General features: G+C 39.9%; 1 protein-coding gene across 1 annotated transcript in view; it reads right to left on the bottom strand.

Annotated features, from left to right (window-relative positions):
* Positions 1-2,179: 2,179 nt before the first annotated feature.
* The window catches only part of faxcb (failed axon connections homolog, metaxin like GST domain containing b), a 38,154-nt gene continuing 21,622 nt past the window's right edge, over positions 2,180-18,711 (bottom strand). Inside the window, exons 4-6 of the mRNA XM_061914748.1 lie at positions 9,434-9,651; positions 7,414-7,530; positions 2,180-2,962 (exon numbers count right to left, since the gene is read on the bottom strand). Of these exons, the coding sequence (XP_061770732.1) occupies positions 2,637-2,962; positions 7,414-7,530; positions 9,434-9,651 (661 nt within the window). The 3' untranslated portion in view covers positions 2,180-2,636. The remainder of the gene's footprint in view (positions 2,963-7,413; positions 7,531-9,433; positions 9,652-18,711) is intronic.

Below are 18,711 nucleotides of genomic sequence, written 5' to 3'. Positions count from 1 at the left end.
GATAAAGCCATTGTTTACAAATTTGGTAAATAAATAACCAAAAAATGTATATTTTGTTGATTTCTTACTGTACCGAAAATGAACCGAACCGTGACCTCTAAACCGAGGTACGTACCGAACCGAAATTTTTGTGTACCTTTACACCCCTACAAGTAACACAATAAGCAGATAAGGGATTTTCCAGAATTATCCTAGTAAATGTGTCTAATAACATCTGAATCGCTCCCAGTCTTTTTCTCTTTTTCTAGTCCTTCACTCTCACTTTCCTCATCCACAAATCTTTCGCTCAAATTAACGGGGAAATCGTCGCTTTCTCGGTCCAAATCGCTCTCGCTGCTGGTGGCCATTATTGTAAACAATGTTCAGATGTGAGGAGCTCCACAACCCGTGACGTCACACGCATATCGTCTGCTACTTCCAGTACAGGCAAGGCTTTTTTATTAGCGACCAAAAGTTGCGAACTTTATCGTCGATGTTCTCTACTAGATCCTTTCAGCAAAAATATGGCAATATCGCAAAATGATCAAGTATGACACATAGAATGGACCTGTTATCCCCGTTTGAATAACAAAATCTCATTTCAGTAGGCCTTTAACCTTTTTCATACATATTTTAGATACATCCCCCCTTTTTTGTAACATACTTGTTTTCACGACTGTATTCAATGAAGACTTTTGTTCGATCAGGCATCACTCACATCCACACAAAATAGGTTCTAAGTATCGGATTGTTTCGCCCTTTCATCCGCATGGCAACGGCTTTCTGGGTGCCCAGAAACGAGAGTTTCCATGTGAAGATGGCCTAATAGTAGCACAGTCCCTCAGCACAAATACTACATTTCTTTCCCTTTTCAGAACCAAATATATTCTTCTTCCCCAGCTTTCCTGTAAATAAAGGGAAAATAAATCTCCACTAGTGCAAAAATAATGTTTCTTCTGAGGGCAATAATACATACAAGACTAATAAAAATATATATGTATTTGACACGTAAAATATTTAATAAAAACATAACTTCCCCATGAGGGATTATATTAAGTATACAAACTAAAAAATGCATACAGTTAATCTTTCATAAAAATAAATAAGTGGCACCGGTGAACAAAATTTGCTTCGATTGTTTGATTCGAGCACTAAGGCGGAACTGGAGCTGAACTCAGCAGTACGCATGTATTAAATATTACATCTCAGCCAAAGATCATCTTGCAGGCAGGATGCTTACACCATCTACTGGTTGTTTGCGTTAGTTACAACCTTGTCATAATGACCAAAACCCCCCATTGACCAGATAAAATAATATCAAGAAACAATGTGCAGTGGATCAAAAAAGTATTTAGTCAGCCACCGATTGTGCAAGTTTTCCCACTTAAAATGATGACAGAGGTCTGTAATTTTCATCATAGGTACACTTCAACTGTGAGAGACAGAATGTGAAAAAAAAAATCCAGGAATTCACATTGTAGGAATTTTAAATAATTTATTTGTAAATTATGGTGGAAAATAAGTATCTGGTCAACCATTCAAAGCTCTCACTGATGGAAGGAGGTTTTGGCTCAAAATCTCACGATACATGGCCCCATTTATTATTTTCTTAACACGGATCAATCGTCCTGTCCCCTTAACAGAAAAACAGCCCCAAAGCATGATGTTTCCACCCCCATGCTTCACAGTAGGTATGGTGTTCTTGGGATGCAACTCAGTATTCTTCTTCCTCCAAACACAACGAGTTGAGTTTATACCAAAAAGTTCTATGTTGGTTTCATCTGACCACATGACATTCTCCCAATCCTCTGCTGTATCATCCATGTATCCATTTGGGTATAAACTCCACTCGTCGTGTTTGGAGGAAGAAGAATACTGAGTTGCATCCCAAGAACACCATACCTACTGTGAAGCATGGGGGTGGAAACATCATGCTTTGGGGCTGTTTTTCTGCTAAGGGGACAGGACGATTGATCCGTGTTAAGGAAAGAATGAATGGGGCCATGTATCGTGAGATTTTGAGCCAAAACCTCCTTCCATCAGTGAGAGCTTTGAATGGTTGACCAAATACTTATTTTCCACCATAATTTCCAAATAAATTCTTTAAAATTCCTACAATGTGAATTCCTGGATGATTTTTTTTTCCACATTCTGTCTCTCACAGTTGAAGTGTACCTATGATGAAAATTACAGACCTCTGTCATCATTTTAAGTGGGAGAACTTGCACAATCGGTGGCCGACTAAATACTATTTTGCCCCACTGTGACCAATCAGCTGACAGGGACATGCACATACCTTTGATAAGAACATGATGATTGTGACGTGTGAAGGTTTTAGCCACATGTTTCAGTGACTTTCAGCTTTAAGACAAATGGCAAAACGGTGATTAGTTGCGTTCCCCAGCAGGGAGTCCGTGTACCTCCATGAGATGTTTTTCTTCCCACTATTGTCTCACACGCCATCTTCTGTATCACAAGACCAGACAAATAAGGCAAAGAGAAACTGCCACCTTGACAGTTGTGACGTTTTGGGAGAGAACAAGCTGGACCATAACAAGTAAAAGTTAAGAGATTCAGCTGTGATGCTGTGCATAACGTAGCCACACTTGCCCACTGGTATGTCGTCTTGGAGAGGAAGTTGGATGTTCTTGTTCAGGTCAAACCTCCAGGTCGGGCATTGTTTCTTCCTGTAGGTGGATATCATTGTCCGACCCCGTGCCCACATCGGAATCGAACAGCGAGTGGTCGGACTTCGGGGTGTGTGTGCGTGTGTTTCTGGCCGAATGGATGCTGGCGTCGCTGTCGTCAAGCGTGTCAGTCCTGGAGAAAAGCCCAAAGTCCAGCAGGCCCGTCGGAGATGCGGTGCCGCCGCTGCTACTCTCGCTGTCACCGTCGTAATAAAGATCCTCCACGTCCACAAACCACTCGGGCCAGAACTTCCTTCGCATGCGCTCACAGAACATGGCCAAGTTGATCAGCTCTCCTGTGAGAACAGGAAGGTCACATGTAGAGAACGAAAAGTCGTAAAACGACTATCGTTAAATCATTTGCATCAATATTACATTCTTGTCTGTACTTCTGTTAGTTAGTGAGCAGGCCATTGTTTTCTGTACATTCCATCCGAAACAAGATATATTTGGACAGCTACAAATGACTACCTGCTCAGTGGCCTAGTGCAGTGTTTTTCAACCTTTTTTGAGCCAAGGCGGCATAGCTCGGTTGGTAGAGTGCCCGTGTCAGCAACTTGAGGGTTGCAGGTTCGATTCCCGCTTGTGCCATCCTAGTCACTGCCGTTGTGTCCTTGGGCAAGACACTTTACCCACCTGCTCCCAGTGCCACCCACACTGGTTTAAATGTAACTTAGATATTGGGTGTCACTATGTAAAGCGCTTTGAGTCACTTGAGAAAAGCGCTATATAAATATAATTCACTTCACTTATTGCGTTGAGAAAATCTGGAGGCACACCATCGGCAGAAATCATTAACAAAATTAAGTTGGCAGCAAAAAGTCGTTGTCGGAATTGTTGGATAAGACTTTAAAGCATAACCAAGCATGCATCAATATAGCTCTCGTCTCAAAGTAGGTCACGACCTGTCACATCACGCCGTGACTTATTTTGAGTTTTTTGCTGTTTTCTTCTGTGTAGTGTTTTAGTTCTTGTCCTGTGCTCCTATTTTGGTGTTTTTTTCTTTTTTTTTTGGTATTTTCCTGTAGCAGTTCCATGTCTTCCTTTGAGCGATATTTCCCGCATCTACTTGGTTTTAGCAATGAAGAATATTTCAGTTGTTTTTATCCTTCTTTGTAGGGACATCATTGATAGTCATTTCATGTTCGGATGTACATTGTGGACGCCGTCTTTGCTGCACAGTAAGTCTTTGCTGTCGTCCAGCACTCTGTTTTTGTTTACTTTGTAGACTGTTCAGTTTTAGTTTCATTCTGCATAGCCTTCCCTAAGCTTTAATGCCTTTTCTTAGGGGCACTCACCTTTTGTTTATTTTGGTTTAAGCATTAGACAGCTTTTTACCTGCACACTGCCTGCCGCCCTTTCCGACATCTACAACGCTAGAAGCTACCGGCTGCCACCTACTGATATGGAAGAATATTACACAGTTACTCTGCTGAGCTCTAAACAGCACCACCACTTAACAACAACATATAATTTGCAGACTATAATTACTGGTTTGCAAAAAAATATTTTTAACCCAAATAGGTGAAATTACCAAATCTCCCACGGCACACCAGAATGTATCTCACGGCAAACTAGTGTCCCGCGGCACAGTGGTTGAAAAACACTGGCCTAGTGGTTAGAGTGTCCGCCCTGAGATCGGTAGGTCGTGAGTTCAAATCCCGGCCGAGTCATACCAAAGACTATAAAAATGGGACCCGTTACCTCCCTGCTTGGCACTCACAGCATTAAGGGTTGGAATTGGGGGTTAAATCACCATAAATGATTCCCGGGCGCGGCACCGCTGCTGCCCACTGCTCCCCTCACCTCCCAGAGGGTGATCAAAGGTCATGGGTCAAATGCAGAGAATAATTTTGCCACATCTAGTATGTGTGACAATCATTGGTACTTTAACTTTAACGGTTTGGTGGTTATAAAGGTTGCTGTGTGCACAAACAAGTAATGTCACTGAGCTGGGGTGCAATGTACGCACGTATCTTTCACCGCAAACAATGGTATTTATGAACTGCATGCACCACAATGAAAGATTGGACTTACATGTGTGCAATGAGCTGAGTTGATATTGCCCTGCCGGTTTTACAACGGGTTATATTACGATTATTTATAGTATTGAATACTGATGAAAGACTGTATTAAGCAAATTTCAATTAGCCTAGCCAGCCTCAGGATGCGCCGTTTTGTGGGCCGTCTTATTTACGTGGCTCACCTTCGGCACGCTTTTCTCCGTCATATTTGTTGTAGTGGTGTAGCGTGCAAGGACGGGAGTGGAAGAAAAGTCAAAAGATCGAACTAACTGTTTTAATGACATTCAGACTTTACATAAATCAACAACGAAGCAGCATCTTCTCATCCGTGGCAACAAGTGAAGTGAAGTGAAGTGAATTATATTTATATAGCGCTTTTCTCAAGTGACTCAAAGCGCTTTACATTGTGAAACCCAATATCTAAGTTACATTTAAAACCAGTGTGGGTGGCACTGGGAGCAGGTGGGTACAGTGTCCTGCCCAAGGACACAACGGCAGTGACTAGGATGGTGCAAGCGGGAATCGAACCTGCAACCCTCAAGTTGCTAGCACGGCCGCTCTACCAAACGAGCTACACCGCCCAACACTGGAAATGTGTTCCATGAAAAACCATCCAACCAGACCTCTCCAGTAACTACAGTTTCGTGGGTGAATGATGTAAACTCACTACACAGGTAGTTTTTAGCGCTTCCATAGCGAGATATAAGTAAGAACTTTACGCTACTTTATATTAGAAATGGCAACAGCAGAGGATGAATCTCCCATAACAAGAAGATTGTGAAAAAGAAGAAGCTTATCGACTACGTCATCGTCATGGATTACAGTGACGTGCGTATATTTTCACGATCAATGCAGATCTGAAATACACATCAGCAGGTAGCAGAAGGTAAAAAAAGTTGGTTTTGCATAATATTGTGAAAAAAAACGGCAGATAATATGTCTGCTAATAGGTGCCATTTTGCGGTCCTTATACACGTACCATAGTAATACTTGTATCTCTGACTACAGTAGCTGTAATGGGTCGACAATCCATCAAGCGATGTGGGTTCAAAGTCATACTAAAACATTTTGACAAATTTTTGAGTGCCGTGTGTAATGTTCTTTATTTTCAATTGAACATCTAAAGTTTTGGTGTTGTTTTCTGGCGTCATATGGCAGTCTACATGTATCTCTTGTGTGACTGCAATCTACTGGTCACACTTAGCAATACACCATGTACCAAATACAATTGCTTCGAGGTCGGTAAGCACAACCAAAATTATTTCGTACATTAGGCGCACCGGGTTATAGGGCACACTGTCAATTTTTGAGAAAATGAAAGAATTTTAAGTGCGCCTCATAGTCCGAAAAATACAGTACAGCTTTTTAAAGAACTTTTAAACTGCCTATCCATCCATCCATTTTTTACCGCTTATTCCCTACGGGGTCGCGGGGGGCGCTGGAGCCTATCTCAGCAACAATCGTGCAGAAGGCGTTGTACACCCTGGACAAGTCACTACCTCACTACATTTAAAAAAAAAAATCTAACTGTATTTATCGTATTTCCTTTTATCATGGCTTGAACATCTAACGTAATTCCATTCTTCAATGCATCTCTGATGTAAATGTTTGAAAGACAGTGATAAATCTGAATCGTTAAAAAACGTCTATGCAGAAAGGTTTGCATATCATACGCACTCATGCCACCCGAACGCCTCCCTAGGGAGGTGTTTAAGGCACGTCCAAACGGTAGGAGGCCACGGGGAAGACCCAGGACACGTTGGGAAGACTATGTCTCCCAGCTGGCCTGGGAACGCCTCGGGATACCCCGGGAAGAGCTGAACGAAGTGGCTGGGGAGAGGGAAGTCTGGGCTTCCCTGCTTAGGCTGCTGCCCCCGTGACCCGACCTCGGATAAGCGGAAGATTGGATGGATGGACGCACTCTTTCAACCATGCATAGAAAACCTGATTGTGACACCGTAAAATAAAAGGTGAATCATCAATTTTGTCATATTTAAAATGTAAAAAAAAAAATACAGATTCACTATGAAATACATATAATTGCATATGTTTCACAAGCCTGCCTCGAATTGTGGATAATATTGCTTTTTTTTCCAGCAGCCTAAACAGTTAGTCCTTTTCACACTGCTACTCGTTTTTGTATAAGCCCGTGGTACATGGACGGTAGAAATATAATAAACTAAAAAATACAGCAAAATTGCATATTTGTAACAAGGTAAAGTTGATAACATCCCTGCGCTGCTGATCCGCCTCCGCTTGGGATGTTTTCCTGCTGGCTCCACTGTGAACGGGACTCTCGCTGATGTGTTGGATCCGCTTTGGACTGGACTCTCGCGACTGTGTTGGATCCATTATGGATTGAACTTTGACAATATCATGTTAGACCCGCTCGACATCCATTGCTTTCCTCCTCTCCAAGGTTCTCATAGTCATCATTGTCACTGACGTCCAACTGGGTGTGAGTTTTCCTTGCCCTTATGTGGGCCTACCGAGGATGTCGTAGTGGTTTGTGCAGCCCTTTGAGACACTAGTGATTTAGGGCTATATAAGTAAACATTGATTGATTGATTGATTGATAACTATTAACACAAATACGTCATATTTGTATACTTTCATTTTTTTTAGCCTTTTTTAAAAATTGCATATGCGTCATGGACAATTCTGAAAAATGAAAGATCCCAAATAAAACCGCTATGTATACATTTTGATCATATTGCACAAACCTTTGATGAGTTGCTCCGGTCGAGTACCAGGCAGCGTCCACATGGCTTGGGCGAGATGTCCAAACACGGTCGCATCTAATGTTGATATCTTGGAACCCATGAAGTATTTCTTGTCTCCTACATAAAGATGTAAAAGACAACGTTCACATTTTTAAAATGATTTGTGTTTAAAGCTGATTGTCAGACGAGTGATATATTACAGTACAGAACAAAAGTTTGGACACACCTTCACATTCAATGCGTTTTCCTTATTTTCATTACTATTTACATTGTAGATTGTCACTGAAGGCATCAAAACTATGAATAAACACATGTGGAGTTATGTACATAAAAAATAACGGTGAAATAACTGAAAACATGTTTTATATTCTAGTTTCTTCAAAAGAGCCACTCTTTGCTCAGACTACTTTTTCGCACACTCTTGGCATCCTTTCGATGAGCTTTAAGAGGTAGTCGGAAATGGTTTTCACTTCACAGGTGTGCTTGAAGCTCATCGAGAGAATACCAAGAGTGTGCAAAGCAGTAATCAGAGCAAAGTGTGGCTATTTTGAAGAAACTAGAATATAAAACATGTTTTCAATGATTTCAACTTTATTAAGTACATAACTCCACTCATAATTTTGATGCCTTCAGTGACAATCTACGATAGCCATGTATATAAAGAAAAGCATTGAATGAGGAGAAGGTGTGTCCAAACTTTTGGACTGTACTGTATAATATAGAACTTGAACAAATTAATGCGTTTGCCTAAAACACATCCCCCCAAAAAATACCAGACATACACCCAAACTTGACTTTAAGGGTGCTTTTTCACCTAAGTACTTAAATAGATAATAATATAGAGCCTTTTGTAAAAACAAATTTTCTCAGTTAAAAAAAAATACTGTTAACTCCCCCAATTTGAATACTTATTAGTCATTACTTCATATACGATAAGCGCTATACAAAGTAAAGGTACATTTTAGTACTTTTTTTAAAGTTAACACAACCATTGGACCATTTCAATAATGCAACCTAAAACAATATCAATATTTTTAGGAAGTATCACAATGGAAAATTTTTATTTTTATTTTTTTAATGCATGAAAAGCATCTAGCATGTATTGACTATTAGAATATGTCCACTTACTGTTCATGTTCAAGTAATGTAATAAATCACAAAAAACTACCACGTTTTAAACTGGCCACGTCCAAAACACAATAAAAGCATAAGTCTACCTGCTCTAGCCAGCCTGCCTTAGGGTTATTGTGGATGTGCTAAAGCAGTGGTTCTTAACCTTTTTTCAGTGATGTACCCCCTGTGAACATTTTTTTAATTCAAGTACCCCCTAATCAGAACAAAGCATTTTTGGTTGAAAAAAAGAAATCAATAAGTAAAATACAGCACTATGTCATCAGTTTCTGATTTATCAAATTGTATAACAGAGCAAAATATTGCTAATTTGTAGTGATCTTTCTTCAACTATTTGGAAAAAAATATATAAAAAAAATAACTAAAAAACTTGATGAAAAATTGACAAGTGATTCAATTATAAATTACTTCTACACATAGAAGTAATCATCATCTTAAAGTGCCCTCTTTGGGGATTGTAATAGAGATCGATCTGGATTCATGAACTTAATTCTAAACATTTCTTCACAAAAAAGAAATCTTTAACATCAATGGAACATGTCCACAAAAAATCTAGCTGTCAACACTGAATATTGTATTGTTGCATTTCTTTTCACAGTTTATGCACTTACATTCATGTTTTGTTCAAGTATTATTCAATAAATATATTTTAAAAAGGAATTTTGAATTGTTGCTATTTTTAGAAAGTTTTTTAAAAAATCTCATGTACCCCTTGGCATACCTTCAAGTACCCCCAGGGGTATGCGTACTGCCATTTGAGAACCACTGTGCTAAAGTATGCAACTACATCATTAATTTACCATTTCCTCTTTAAGTGAAACTAGTGACAATTAAGTCGTCAGTTACGTTTTTGTCCAGCCTTGTAGAAATTAGAAACAGTTCCTCCTACCCAGGAGCGTGGCCAGTGTCCTCATGTCCTTCTCCATCAAGCCGTAGACTTCCTCCTGGGAGAAGCGCCCGATGCCGTGTCCATACATCTCCCTGCGTACCATGCTGCCGTTCAGTTGGCTCAGCAGCCACTTCAGTGTGTTGCTTAAAGGGCCGCTCATGGCCAGCAGCTTCTGGGTTTCCTCCAGGTTGTCCACCCACTGACAGTAGGCGATGGTCCTGGAAAAAACACATTAGACTCTATGCAGAACTCTATGAAGCATTTTTATGCATTTTTTTTACTTCTTGTGCTTTTACTTCGTTAATAAAAAGATATTAGACACACACGTAACATACAAGTGTAGCTTGAAGCTTACACAACAAATAAAAGTTGAGTTGAGTTTGAGTTTATTTCGAACATGCAAGCATACAACATGATACATCACAATTTACAGTTTCTCTTTTCAACATGTTTGAAAAGGATTAGGAAGAAGCAGAGCTTATCTAATCCTACCCCTTTTCTTTTACATAACAGTTGCGAAAGCTTTTGTTCACTTCCTGTTCTCAATTTATACACAATATACTCCATAAATAATCACAATAAAAAAATAAATGAATAAATAATTGGTGAACTAAATTATGTTCCATACGATGAGATAAGTAAGATTTTGAGAATGAAAGAATGGATGGATGAATAAATTCAGAATGTTTATCATGGTTCTTCTTCTTTGTACTTGGTAAATACTTTAAGTTTGAAGAGTATCTTGAAGTGGATCATATTAGTACATTGTTTGATTTCTTTACTTAATCCATTCTATAATTTAATTCCACTTACTGATATACTGAAGGTCTTAAAAATGTTTTAAATTAAATTTTTCTCTAAGATTATATTCCTCCTTTTTTTAAAAGAATTGTTGTATATTTTTGGGTAGCAGGTTATAATTTGCTTTGTGTATAATTTTAGCTGTTTGCAAATTCACGATGTCGTGGAATTTCAGTATTTTTGATTCAATATTTAAAGGATTTTTATGTTCTCTGTATTCAACATTTTGTATTATTCTAACTTATCTTTTTTGTAACACTGTTAGTAAACGAAGTGCCATCCATCCATCTATTTTCTACAGCTTATTCCCTTTTTTGGGGTCGCTGGCGCCTATCTCAGCTACAATCGGGCGGAAGGCGGGTACACCCTGGACAAGTCGCCACCTCATCACAGGGCCAACACAGATAGACAGACAACATTCACACTCACATTCACACACTAGTGTTGCCAATCAACCTATCCCCAGGTGCATGTCTGTGGAAGTGGGAGGAAGCCGGAGCACCTGGAGGGAACCCACGCATTCACGGGGAGAACATGCAACCTCCACACAGAAAGATCCCGAACCTGGGATTGAACCCAGGACTGTGAGATCTTCGTATTGTGAAGCAGACGCACTAACTGTACTTATGTAATTATTTCCCCATATTTCTACGCAGTAACTCAGATATAGTAACACTCGTGAGCAAATAGTTTCTACATATCATTGATGTACAATATTAATGCTATAGTAAAACATTTTAAAACTTGCTCAGTTCACTTCTTTTAAAATTATTTTAAAAAGCTCTCCCTTTATTCCCCCCCCCAAAATGCAAATTTTGAGACATAATTGTCCAAATGTGCTGAAACCCCTTTATTTATTAACCCTGAAGTCATCTGGATACTGCATCATTCTTCTTACACTCTAGATCAGTGGTTCTTAACCTGGGTTCGATCGAACCCAAAGGGGTTGGGTGAGTCGGCCTCAGGGGTTCGGTGGAGGTCAAAACACACCCGACTCATCGTGTAAATACAAACTTCTCCCTATCGGCATATTACGGATACGGCAACAGCTGACTGATATGCAGGTGTGTAATTTGTTGTGAGTTTATGCACTGTGTTGGCTTTCTTGTTTGAACAAGGTGATGTTCATGCACGGTTCATTTTGTGCACCAGTAAAAAAAAAACATGGTAACACTTTAGTATGGGGAACATATTCACCATTAATTAGTTGCATTTTAACATGCAAATTAGTAACATATTGGCTCTTAACTAGTCATTATTAAGTACTTATTGATGCATTATTCGGCATGGCCTTATTATGACTCTAACCCTGACCCTAACCCTAACCAAATAACTCTAAGTTAAGTCTTTATTGCTTAGAATATGTTCTCCTAGTATCCAAGTAACTCTAAATTAAGTCTTTGTTACTTAGAATAGGTTCCCCATTCTAAAGTGTTACCAAAAACGTATAACTTTGTCTTGAATTTGAAAAAAAAAAAACATTTTATTTTTCACTGAAGAAGGGTTCGGTGAATGCGCATATTAAATCGGTGGGGTTCGGTATCTCCAACAATGTTAAGAACCACTGCTCTATATTCAATGCAAAAAGATTAATTTAGCCTTAATGCATAGCTGCATTCATTGTTTTCCTACCTCAGCCTCTGTGTAGCTCTTTGGCGCCCTCTAGCGGAGTTGCACCCTAACTGCAGAATTGACTGCATAGTACAATAGATATTTATCAAGCGTTCATTCAGCCGTTTGACACAATCATTATGGCGCTGATGCCCCTCAACACACACAGAACAGCAGTTTACCAGCCACGCCGGGGAACCATAACAACAACAACAACACTGTTGTGACAACACAACCGGGACACACACCCACCAGACATCAATAGAGGAACTCCACACATACAACATATCATTTAGGAACCTAAAAAGTATTTTAGACATAAGCTAGGACAAACATTATTGCAAATATGTACCTTGTTTCATGTCATAAAGAAATGCATATTACAAAAACATTTTAAAAATCTAGTACCATTCTACAAAATAATCACAATAATACATATTTTTTTCTAAAGTTCAAGACATTTAATTGTTGGAAGAAACCCCACACAGTATATGACAATGATTTTACTGTATATCCATCCATCCATTTTCTACCGCTCATTCCCTTTTGGGGTCACGGGGGGCGCCGGCGCCTATCTCAGCTACAATCGGGCGGAAGGCGGGGTGCACCCTTTACTGTATATAAAATGTGTAATTTAGCTGTACCTTAAGTAGTGTGGCCACTGTGTGTAACTGACTTCAACCATCGATCACAATGGGAAATAGTAGAAGTCAAAAGTTGTCCTATTGAGCAGTGGTTCTCAAATGTAGGGGTACTTGAAGGTATGCCAAGGGGTACGTGAGATTTTCTTTTAATATTCTAAAAATAGCACAAAATTAAAAATCTTTTATAAATGCATTTTTTGAATAATACTTCAACAAAATATGAATGTAAGTTCATAAACTGTGAGAAAAATTACAACAATGCATTATTCAGTGTTGGGCTTCACGGCGGCAGAGGGGTTAGTGCGTCTGTCTCACAATACGAAGTTCCTGCAGTCCTGGGTTCAAATCCAGGCTCGGGATCTTTCTGTGTGGAGTTTGCATGTTCTCCCCGTGAATGCGTGGGTTCCCTCCCACTTCCAAAGACATGCACCTGGGGATAGGTTGATTGGCAACACTAAATGGTCCCTAGTGTGTGAATGTGAGTGTGAATGTTGTCTGTCTATCTGTGTTGGCCCTGTGATAAGTTGGTTCCTTGTCCAGGGTGTACATCGCCTTCCGCCTGATTGTAGCTGAGATAGGCGCCAGCGCCCCCCGCGACCCCAAAAAGGGAATAAGCGGTAGAAAATGGATGGATAGATGGAATATTCAGTGTTGACAGCTGGATTTTTTGTGGACATGTTCCATAGATTTCTTTTTTTGTAAAGAAATGTTTAGAATGAAGTTGATGAATCCAAATGGATCTCTATTACAATCCCCAAAGAGGGCACTTTAAGTTGATGATTACTTCTATGTGTAGAAATCTTTATTTATAATTGAATCACTTGTGTATTTTTCAACAAGTTTTTAGTTTGTTTTATATCTTTTTTTCCAAATAGTTCAAGAAAGACCACTACAAATGAGCAATATTTTTCACTGTTATACTTGACTTAGATTTATATCGCGCTTTTCTAGATACTCAAAGCCCTTACAGAGAAGTGGGACTCATCATTCATTCACACCTGGTGGTGGTAAGCTAGATCAGTAGCCACAGCTGCCCTGGGGTAGACTGACGGAAGCGTGGCTGCCAGTTTGCACCTACGGCCCCTCCGACCACCACCTATCATTCATTCACCAGTGTGAGCAGCACCGGGGGCAAAGGGTGAAGTGTCCTGCCCAAGGACACAACGGCAGCGATTTTTTTGGATGTCAATAGGTGGGAAGCGAACCTGAAACCCTCAGGTTTCTGGCCGGCCGCTCTACCCACTACACCATACCGCCCCTTAATAAATCAGAAACTGATGACATAGTGCTGTATTTTACTTCTTCGTCTCTTTTTTTCAACCAAAAATGTGTTGCTCTGATTAGGGGGTACTTGAATTAAAAAAAATGTTACATCACTGAAAAAAGATTGAGAACCACTGCTATAAAGAAGTTAAATGAAATGAAGGATATGATATATTTTTATTTATCCCACAATGGGGAAATTTTTTTGATTGATACTTTTATCAGTAGATTGCACAGTACAGTACATATTCCGTACAATTGTCCACTAAATGGTAACACCCAAATAAGTTTTTCAACTTGTTTAAGTTGGGGTCCACGTTAATCAATTCATGGTAAGTTTTTCAACTTGTTTAAGTTAATCAATTCATGGTACACATATATATTATCATCAGAATACAATCATCACACAAGTTAATCATCAGAGTATATACATTGAATTATTTACATTATTTACCATCCGGGAGGTGGGATCTGGAGGGGGTTGGGGGGTGGGGGAGTTAGGTTTGGTTGATATCAGCACTTCAGTCATTAACAATTATATAATCTGAGAAAATGACATTGAAACAGTGTAGGTCTGACTTTGTAGGATATGTACAGCGAGCAGTGAACATAGTGAGATCAGAAAGCATAAGAACAAGTATATACATTTGATTATTTACAATCCGGGGAGGTGGGATGTGGGTGTTAGTCTAGGGTTGTAGTTGCCTGGAGGTGTTGTTTTAGCACGGTTTGGAAGGAGGGTAGAGATGCTCTTTCTTTTACACCTGTTGGGAGTGCATTCCACATTGATGTGGCATAGAAGGAGAATGAGTTAAGACCTTTGCTAGATCAGAATCTGGGTTTAACATGGTTTGTGGAGATTCTCCTGGTGTTTTGGTTATGGTATATGGCAGTGGTTCTCAACCTTTTTTCAGTGATGTACCCCCTGTGAACATTTTTTTAATTCAAGTACCCCCTAATCCAAGCAAAGCATTTTTGGTTGACAAAATGAGGTACAGATGTAAAATACAGCACTATGTCATCAGTTTCTGATTTAATAAATTGTATAACAGTGCAAAATATTGCTCATTTGTAGTGGTCTTTCTTGAACTATTTGGAAAAAAGATATAAAAATAACTAAAAACTTGTTGAAAAATAAACAAGTGATTCAATTAAAAATAAATATTTCTACACATAGAAGTAATCATCAACTTAAAGTGCCCTCTTTGGGGATTGTAATAGAGATCCATCTGGATTCATGAACTTAATTCTAAACATTTCTTCACAAAAAAAAGAAATATTTAACATCAATATTTATGGAACATGTCCATAAAAAAATCTAGCTGTTAACACTGAATATTGCATTGTTGCATTTCTTTTCACAGTTTATGAATTTCCATTCCTATTTTGTTGAAGTAATTTTCAATAAATATATTTACAAAAGGGGCTTCACGGTGGCAGAGGGGTTAGTGTGTCTGCCTCACAATACGAAGGTCCTGCAATCCTGGGTTCAAATCCAGGCTCGGGATCTTTCCGTGTGGAGTTTGCATGTTCTCCCCGTGAATGCGTGGGTTCCCTCCGGGTACTCCGGCTTCCTCCCACCTCCAAAGACATGCACCTGGGGATAGGTTGATTGGCAACACTAAATTGGCCCTAGTGTGTGAATGTGAGTGTGAATGTTGTCTGTCTATCTGTGTTGGCCCTGCGATGAGGTGGCAACTTGTCCAGGGTGTACCCCGCCTTCCGCGCCTTCCGCCTGATTGTAGCTGAGATCGGCGCTAGCGCCCCCCGCGACCCCAAAAAGGGAATAAGCGGTAGAAAATGGATGGATGGGATATTTATAAAGGATTTTTGAATTGTTGCTCATTTTAGAATATTTGGGGAAAATCTCACGTACCCCTTGGCATACCTTCAAGTACCCCCAGGGGTACGCGTACCTCCATTTGAGAACCACAAGTATATGGGTTAAACTTGTATAACGCTTTTCTACCTTCAAGGTACTCAAAGCGCTTTGACACGATTTCCACATTCAACCATTCACACACACACTTTCACGCACTGATGACGGGAGTTGCCATGCAAGGCCATAACCACGACCTATCAGGAGCAAGGGCGAAGTGTCTTGCTCAAGGACACAACGGACGTGACGAGGTTGGTAGAAGGTGAGGATTCATTCAGGAACCCTCAGGTTGCTGGCACGGCCACCCTCCCAACCGGCCACTCTCCCAATCGACCCCCGCCGGTTATGGCTGTCATTTACGGTATGGAAATAGTTTGACATGTACTTCGGTATCGAATTTTATAGACATGGTGCTGTTCACCTTACATTGTTGCAGTGCAGGTTCTTACATAAAGTAACAGAAAAACAAAAAAAGAGTAATAAATACTACATATTGTATAGATAGAAGATTAAAAACGTGTGTGTTTGCAAACAAGCCTGACTCAAAGCCTCACAATCCCTCTCTAATTCTTCTCATGTTTATTTGAATCTGTGCATGTGTGACCACAGAGTTGACAAAAACAAAAAAACAAGCAACCCAACTGCCTGACCTGAAGTAACCTCATTAATCCGCACAAGAAAATTTAATAGTTTTCACGTTTGTAACACTACTTGTGTCTAATGTCAGTGTCCTTTATTATTGTGCGTGCAGACACTAACAGGATTAAGCTGCTAGCACCTTACAAACTTCACCTCACCTCACCTCCTTAGATATCACGGATTAGTCCAGGGCTATTCAACTACATAATAAGGAGGGCCGAAGTCTCAAGAGCCCAAGGTCTCAGAGGCCGGACATCAACATTTGGCTGTTTCTTTAGAAAGTGCTTCCGCAGATAATATTCCTTTGAGACAGTCTTTACTTATCTACAAAGTAGCCAGATTGGCTTTCACACTGCACTGTCAATAAATACATTATTTTCTTGCTATGCACCTGAGTATAGGTTGATTGGCAACATTAAATTGGCCCTAGTGTGTGAATGTGAGTGTGAATGTTGTCTGTCTATCTGTGTTGGCCCTGCGATGAGGTGGCGACTTGTCTAGGGTGTAGGCCGCCTTCCGCCCGATTGTAGCTGAGATAGGCGCCAGCGCCCCCCGCGACCCAAAAAAGGGAATAAGCGTTAAAAAATGGATGTAAGGATACTCGCTTCCAGCATGCGCTACAAGACAGATAGTTAACAGCATAAAAAAATTAAGCTAAGTTTTGTTGATGATTGATGTTTCTTCTTTTGAATTATTTTTCTTCCTCAGTTTCATTTCTTCATAAGTCTTCCGGGATTTAGGTTTAAAAGACTAAAAAAAACAACATTACAAAATGAATGTGTCCATTGTGTTTGTTACATAAATAAAATAAAAAGTTTAGTGTTAATACAGAGCAAACATTGCACACATGTGGTTTAACACAATTAAACTTCAGTTGTAGTTTTATTGCCCTCTCCTGGTCAAATTTAGCCCTACATTTTTTTAACTGGTTTTTGATTGCTAGTTAAACAATCCAATCCAATCCAATCCAATTTATATAGCACATTTAAACAACAAGAACGTTTCCAAAGTGCTGCACAGCCATGTTAAAAACAATATTAAAAACCAATATTATACTCCACCAATGACTGAATAAAAAATAAATGATAAATGGGTTGTACTTGTATAGCGCTTTTCTACCTTCAAGGTACTCAAAGCGCTTTGACACTACTTCCACATTTACCCATTCACACACACATTCACACACTGATGGAGGGAGCTGCCATGCAAGGCGCTAACCAGCACCCATCAGGAGCAAGGGTGAAGTGTCTTGCTCAGGACACAACGGACGTGACGAGGTTGGTACTAGGTGGGGATTGAACCAGGGACCCTTGGGTTGCGCACGGCCACTACAGCTGCGCCACGCTGTCACAAAATAAATAAATATAAAACCAATATAAAAACAATACAAAAATAAATATGATTAAAAACAATTTTAAAGGGTAAAATCAATTAAAATAGTAAAATAGAAATCAAAGTGTATAAAAAACACAGAGGACAACAGAGGACCACACAACTCACGTAGTGTTAAAAGCCAAAGAATAAAAGTGGGTCTTAAGACGAGACCTAAAACACTCCACTGTTGAAGCAGTTTGAACATGGAGGGGCAGAGTGTTCCAGAGCTTAGGGCCGACCACAGAGAAGGCCCTGTCTCCCCTGGTCTTAAGTCTGGTCTTGGGCACCACGAGCTGGAACTGGCTCTCGGACCTCAGAGCGCGCGCAGGAGTGTAAATTTGGATGAGGTCCGAGATATATTGAGGTGCCAGTCCATGTAAAGATTTAAAAACAAACAGCAATGTTTTAAAATCAATTCTAAAATGAACAGGGAGCCAGTGCAAACTCTGAAGAATTGGGGTTATATGTTTCCTGGCCCCTGTTAAAAGTCGTGCTGCCGCGTTCTGGACTAACTGCAACCGGGAGAGAGCTTTTTGGCTAATGCCAGCATAAAGTGCATTGCAGTAGTCCAGGCGACTTGAAATAAAAGCATGCACGACTTGTTCAAAAAGGTCAAAAGATAAAAAGGGTTTAACCTTTACTAAAAGACAAAGGTGATAAAAACATGATTTTAAAACGCCATTGACTTGTTTGTCAAGTTTAAAATCGCTGTCTATAGTGACGCCAAGGCTGGTGACTTTGGGACGCACATAATTTTGCAATGGTCCCAAGTCAGTAAGGGCCGGACCAAAAACTGAAATTTCCGTTTTTCCCTCATTCATTATCAAAAAATTCTGTGCTAAGCAAGCCTTGACGTCACATAGACAGTTAAGAAAGGGTGTCAGGGGGCCGTGGCCTTTTGAAATTGGCATATACATTTGCCAGTCATCTGCATAAAAATGATAAAACACTCCATGTTTTTTAAAAATCTCTCCAAGAGGGAGGAGATAAAGAGCGAACAGGATGGGGCCTAAAATAGATCCCTGGGGGACACCACAGTAAAGCGGGGCAGATGAAGAGGTGGCGTC

The sequence above is a fragment of the Nerophis ophidion genome, linkage group LG11 (assembly GCF_033978795.1).
Source record: "Nerophis ophidion isolate RoL-2023_Sa linkage group LG11, RoL_Noph_v1.0, whole genome shotgun sequence".
NCBI classification, from domain to species: domain Eukaryota; kingdom Metazoa; phylum Chordata; class Actinopteri; order Syngnathiformes; family Syngnathidae; genus Nerophis; species Nerophis ophidion.
The sequence above is the reverse complement of the archived record's forward strand: the minus strand, read 5'-3'. Positions and strand labels throughout refer to the sequence as shown.